We start from the raw sequence: 7,006 nt of genomic DNA on the forward strand, positions 1-7,006 counted from the left end.
TCATGAGAGGTTTTTCCAGGGAATGAGAAGTAAAGACAGTGGTCAAGAGGGAGTCCAAGGACCTCAACAAGCTCGAGATACATGATTTGTTTGCAGATCTTAAAGATTATGAATTCAAGCTGGGCATCAGAACAGAATAAGATCCTTATACCCCTCAGCCAGCGAAAGATTTGGTTGCTAATGCTCTTGTGTCAACTTCTAGTGAAGAGCCATCTAGCAATAAACCAGCTAATGAGATAAGAAATGAGGCTATATCTCTTTTGTTAATTTTTTAAAAAAAATTTATGAGAAGAATCAATCTAAATTTAATTATTATTGTTAAAAAGATCAAGCTGTTGACAATCAAACTTGTTTCAATTGGAAAAAGAAGGGTCATTTTATTGTAGAATGTAACAGACCCAATAAAGATGAAATAAGTCTTTTGAGAAGAGTTCCAGTGAGGAAAAGATATCATTCAAGAAGAATAAGGATCGGAAAATGTTTGTTGATGAAAAAAATAAACACAAGCGGGAAGACTCTGATTCAAAAACATCGAGCTCAGAGACTTCATCCAAAGAGAGTGTAGAAGATCCAGTCCATTCCCCGATGGCTGATTTTGAGTTGGATGCTGATGATGTTGAGATGGATACTACTGATGATACGATATTTGGCTTTAGATCTATTGAATTTTCATGAATGAGTCTTATCACAGCACTGCATGTCATGGTAGATGAGTTCAAAAGACTTTCACAGTCATTTGAGTAAGTAAAAGTGTAAATGAAAAGCCTGATAGATAAGTCAAGCAATTTCTAGCAACATGCGGCGAAAGAAACTTAACTGTCTTAGGATAAAACTCAATTTGTTGGCTACTGAGAATGATGATTTGCGAATAGTGTTCCAAGTAATAATCAACGAGAATTTACAGTTCATCACAATATATAAGCATGATAAGCTATAGAAGACTTGGCTATGTTGAACCTGAGAGTTCTAAGTCTAGCTAGACATGGCTCAAGACCAAACAAGGCAAAGCTGGTCATGGTTACATACCAACTCAAGCTAGTTTCGTAGGAATCTTAGTCTACCCGGACATTATTCTATGAAGGATAAACCTAGCCAGTATTATAATTGCAAGGTTGTTCAAAAGAGATATAGAATTCATGGTAAGGACGAAAGTCCTACACAACATTTGTTGAGACATATAACACAACACGCCACTACACATGAATTTTTACAGCATCATAATCTTTTGAACACACAAACGAGTTGGACAATTAGTCTTATTCAAGTGTCGGTCCTGAAATGATTAATTCGATAAAGAACCAATTAGTTTTGGGTACCAAATTTTTATTTCCATTATTGCAGGAACCAAATATTGTTGTAAATAATTGAGTGCAAAGGACGAAGAATCACATATGGAGACGATTCCAAGGTAAGGTTGTGGTAAGGGTAGATTTTTCCATTGAAAATTCATTATTATAAATGTGTTGTTAGTGAAATTTTGTGCTACAATTTAATTAGCATTAACAAATTATGTGAAAATGGTTGTTCTGTTGAATTTCACTATTACACTTGCATTGTCAAATCTACTAATGATGATATTACGATAACTGGACTAAGAGAACAAAACACCTCTAAAGTTACTTGTAATGATTAACAACTTATTTCTCCTACATGATTTCTTTATAGAAAAAAGGTAATAAGAATTAGTTGTGGCACAAGCGGTTGAATCATTTGAACTTCAATTGTATTGCCAGTCTAAGTAAGAAAGCAGTGGCTGGATTGCCTAAAATTGATTTTTAACAATATAAGATTTGTATTGCATGCCATCTTGGTAAGCAAGTGAGATCTAATTTCAAAATGGAGGTGTAATTCTTCAACCAAATTCTTGGATTTACTGCAAATGAATCTTTTTAGTCCTATACCAATAAAAGAGCTTAGGAAAAATGAGTTATTCTTTAGTGATAGTGCATGATTATTCTAGGTTTACTTGGGTATTTTTCTACCATCCAAAGTTCAAACAAGTGTCCATATGGTCAAGATTTTAAAACGTGTCCAAAATGATAAATGCATTTTGATAGATAGGATAAAAAGTGATAGAGGCAATGAATTTACAAAAAAAAAAAAAAAAAAAAAAAAAAAAAAAAAAAAAAACCTCTAATACTATCTAGATGACCAAGGAATCAAGAATGAGTTCTCTGCCGCTATGTCACTTGAGGAAAATGATATTGCTGAGAGAAGAAACCGCACCTTAAAAAAGCATCTAAAACAACGACAACTTATTCTAGGATATCTCAACGTTTTTGTGCCGAATCAGTTAATACAGCTTGCTACACTCAGAACAATTCTATGCTAAATAAGAAGCATAATAAGACTCCATATGATATCTAGAATGATAGTAAACCTGATATTTCTTGTTTAAATTTGCTTGGCTGCAAGTTCTATATTAGTAATAATGTAAAACTCAGTTAATTGCCTTCGATGCTAAATTTAATGATGTTATATTTCTTGGATACATTTGTTAGTAAAGTATATAGATAATTCAATAACAAATCTCTAACTGTTGAAGAATCTGTGCATATTATATTTGATGAATCTTCTATATGCCAAGCGCTGGTGGTATTGATGTGCACGATTTAAATAATATATTATATGCTGCTAATCTTGATTATAATATTGACTGTCAAATATATTTGAGAATAACAACTGGAGTAGTTCCAGAGATAAGTCCAACTGCCCTAGAAGAACCAATCATTCTTGAAGAAGTTGAGCTGGTGGTTGATAACCAGCTAGAAGAGCTTCAAGAGGAGAATCTTACTTATGCAAGCAATCATCAATGTTGGTGTATCATGTTCTCGTACCTAAGACACAGTAGAAATTTAATTTTTTTTATTTTAACAATCATGCTTGGTCAATCATATGGTTTTAATCTAAAAAATAAGGTGTTAATTAGAATTTATCTTTAGTATCTAAAAACTTGGCTCCAAACATTTGGTGATTGTAGGAGATAGCTCTTTTTGTAAATTCCTACGAACAATCATTTGGATCAATCACATTTTCAATCGTCAACTTAAATCCATGATTTAAAACTTTGTTCTTTTCCAAGATTGCATAGATCAACTAGAAAGTTGTGTGTTGATAATAAAAGTGTACGACCGCCGCGGCGGGGCACAGTGGTGTTGCTGCGGACGTGCAGTTGTGTGAAAAAGTGGTGGCTGAAAAACTTGTTCGAAGACAAAGGAGATGACTAAAGTTTGCAAAGTTATCAATCGATTCACAATTTGAAAACTGTGTTCTTCATCCTATTATAAATATATAGATTTGTGAGATATATACTTTAGATTTAGTATTGAGATTCCACGTGCTACATGCAATTTTCTAGTTAACTTAAAATGATTCGGGGCAGTTCTAACATAGGGGACTAAATTTGGTGTATATTAGAAATATTAAGGACTATTTTAGCCTGACAAAAAGAGTAGGGATCAAAACCGGGATATGGTAAAACAACAGGGGCCAAAAAAGACATTAATTAGCCTGAATTTTTTGCTATGGAAAATAATAGAATGTATTTAGATAATATTTTGAAAATAAGGGTTTTAATTTAAATTTTGAAAATGGAAGGCTTCGTAGATATATATTACTTGGGAAAGGGCATGCACACAACTCTTCTATTATTGTTTTTAAAAGCCACTGAGTTATTTAATTGAACATAATTAAATTTGATGGCAATGGATTTTGAAGCCTTATAATTTGCATGAGATTATTTAAAAAATTAAAAAGAATATTTAGAAAAAACTAAACAACACAAATCACAAGCTTAATTGCAATTAAATGTGATTATTTTATATATAAAAACATAACTAATGTAACTTTCAAAACTGTTGCTAACTGGCTTATGTGTACGTAAAAAAGTAAAAAACTAGTGCTAATAGCTTGTGTGTTAACTCAAAAATGACAGTGAAGCTTGTGGAAGATGTTATGAATCAACCAAGCGGACATGATCTTGTATCCTTCTTGAGTCAAATGGACACCGTCCCAACTCATGTATCGGTGAGGATCCGAGCAAACTCCGACACCAGCAGCTCCACACATTCTTGTCAAGTCAAAATTGTATTTGCCTCCAATCCCACAACAAGCTCTTTCTGTATCAAATCCTGCATGAATACAAACATCCATTAATATCCATATAATCTTGCTACAACATGGCTTACTGCACATGTAACATGTTTATATAATAAGTGAGACATACCGTAAAATCGTGCCAAGTCGAGAAGGAACTCATAGGCATTGTAATAATCTCCATAGATGATAATCGCATTTGATATTTCTTGTTGTAGTTTGTGAATGGCTTGTTGGAGTTGCTCGTTGTGGTATCTCGCGAAGTCGTTCAACTGCTTAAGACATTGGTTCTCGTCGTATGCTGCTGAGATGTTGGTTTGGAAGGCCGTTTGGTAGATTGGGAGGCATCCGATAGGGAAGTTTCCGGGAACCACCACTCTTGTAGCTCCAAAACTAATCACTTTCTGCAAAACACACACACATATATACACATTAATTATTTTTTGTGAAAGAATGGTTCTTGGAAACTTGGGGATAACATGTTGAACTAATTGAATGCACTATCTCGATATTAATAGAAATTACCTTTACTCCCTCAACAATGACATCAACAACATGGGGAACCATGCTTCTTAGCTCATCCATTGATTTTCCTTGAAAGATTGCGTAGTTGTAATCGTTCCCACCGATCTCGCCAACCATGAAAAGGGCATTATGAAGTTTCTCCACACAATCTATATATCAATTTGTAACATATAAATTACACTTTGAAAATTTTATTTGAAGATGAAAATATATGAAAGGTTGGTTATGAACCTCTATGGTCGACGCAAATCGAATCAAAATGGGAAGCCATCCAATCCAACTGTACGTCGAGAGAAGAATTTGTGACCGGATTAAGAACCCTTTGATTGGCCAACACTTGAGTAGGTAATGCCGTGGACCCTGCAACGGCAAAGTTGGCTCCATGCTCCAAGTCTGCTGTTGCTTTTTTATAAGGTGGAAGCAATGGAAGACCAGCGGCCATAGCTATGGAAAAGAACAAGATTTTAGAGTTTTCCTTCAATGGATGACATGTTTCTTAAAAACAAATCATAGTTCCAAGATTTGAAGATATATTATAACTAAATAACTTGGATATTCGGGAGTAGCTCAACAAATTAATAAGTTAAATAGTCCTGATCAAATTCAAGATAGAAAATTTTTGATGTATTAAATTCTAACAATGTTCAATTAATTCAGATAAATTATACTTAATCAAGAAAACAAAAGGTCTTTTAATATAAATTTAAGGTCAAGTGATATTAATTATATCACCGTAAAATTCTACTTTCTTGATTTGTTTATCGATTATTATATAAAGAAATAAATCTAATGCCGATTAATCTAAAAATAGAACATGTAATATATCGAAAAAAATATATACTCACGAGCACATCTATGTATACATATGTAGTAAACAAAATTCATACCAATATAGTCGATCATGAGGAAACCATTGGAACAACGACCTGTGGCGTTCTTGAAAAAAGTTTCTCCATAGGGAAGCTTTGCGAAGGCTGTATTGGCTCCGATAGGATACTCGCGTATCAAATTTCCGGTGTCCGAGATGGAATCACCTAGTTGATATATCCGATCAAACTTGCAAATCTTCAAAGGATGAGCGATAACCGGTAGCGAAGAATAAGAAAAAAGAAACAAGAAGATGGCGAGAGCAAGTTTACGAGCCATGGGTTTCACGAGAAGGAAATAAAGTGGTTAGTATTCAAATTATATGTGTATATGATTGATACGCATGTTAATGAATGAGTCGGGATATGTTATTTATAGGAGAAGGATGTCCGGAGATTCCTATTAGGATTTGAATGTATGTTTTGTATTCGGATCCTTTGATATCTTGATTCCGGATTTGGATGAATTTTTGGAAGATCTAAGAACGATTTCTATTACATTTTGAATTGTTCAAATATATTTTTATGATATTAATGTATGTTAAATAAATGACAAAAACTTGTGTGAGACGGTCTCACGCGTCGTATTTTGTGAGACGGATCTCTTATTTGGATCATCCATGAAAAAATATTATTTTTTATGCTAAGAGTATTACTTTTTATTGTGAATATTGGTAGGGTTGACCCGTCTCATAGATAAAGATTCGTGAAACCATCTCACAAGAGACCTACTCTAAATAAATATACGTATTATATTTGTATTTGTTGACTTGCTAATTATACAATTCAAATTTATTTTTTTAAAAAAATATAATATAATTTTTTAAATAACGAGTTTGAGTCCTTAATTATGGGAAATTTTGTTTAAAAATTGTAGCAATTTTTGGTCCGAACTTAATAATCGTATTTATTATATGCGTGAAATTAAAACACGTTTGCAAGATTTGGATTGTGGGATTATTTAAAATTCATAACTTAAAAATTAAGTTCCATTGGTTTAGGAAATTCGTTAAGATAAAATAGATAAAGAAAAAAAATCAAATTGTGTGGTCTATCAAGTGATGTGAAAATGTTTGGTCAATTTCATTGTTGTATCATTCTTTTAATATCCTTGCACATATTTTATGGAACAAATCACTTAGAAATCAGCTAATCTAATTTAGTATATTTATATCTTATCTACAGCTACCAAATCTTAGTAAAATATATTTTTTATTTTATCTATATTTTAAAATTTAAATTACATATAATATAAAAATTATTATAAAAAATCATTTTTAATGTTTTAGATTTTATTATAATCTCTAAATTTTATAGACACAAAAAAATGTATACATAAATACACCCGTCACGTTCCAAATTCCTATAGACAATATTAAACAAATACCCTTTCTACAATTTTGATACCGAAAAATTTAAAAATGTTGAAACACATAGCTTTTGATCTAGAAATACTCCTAAAGATGTCAATGGTTCAGGTTTTACCAAGACCCACAATAGACCCGCCCCGTCTGAGACGG

The 7,006-nt window shown here is 32.5% G+C and overlaps 1 protein-coding gene across 1 annotated transcript; it reads right to left on the reverse strand.

Moving 5' to 3' along the window:
* Window positions 1–3,849: 3,849 nt before the first annotated feature.
* Window positions 3,850–5,797, reverse strand: LOC140987096 (GDSL esterase/lipase At5g03980-like). The gene is made up of 5 exons (XM_073455488.1): window positions 5,508–5,797; window positions 4,852–5,064; window positions 4,621–4,769; window positions 4,226–4,499; window positions 3,850–4,130 (listed from the first exon to the last, which is right to left on the reverse strand). Exons 1-5 carry the CDS (start codon window positions 5,764–5,766, stop codon window positions 3,922–3,924), a joined length of 1,104 nt encoding a protein of 367 aa, XP_073311589.1. The 5' UTR covers window positions 5,767–5,797; the 3' UTR covers window positions 3,850–3,921.
* Between the last annotated feature and the right edge of the window lie 1,209 nt (window positions 5,798–7,006).

This window comes from Primulina huaijiensis, chromosome 11 (assembly GCF_012295235.1).
Source record: "Primulina huaijiensis isolate GDHJ02 chromosome 11, ASM1229523v2, whole genome shotgun sequence".
Taxonomy (NCBI): domain Eukaryota; kingdom Viridiplantae; phylum Streptophyta; class Magnoliopsida; order Lamiales; family Gesneriaceae; genus Primulina; species Primulina huaijiensis.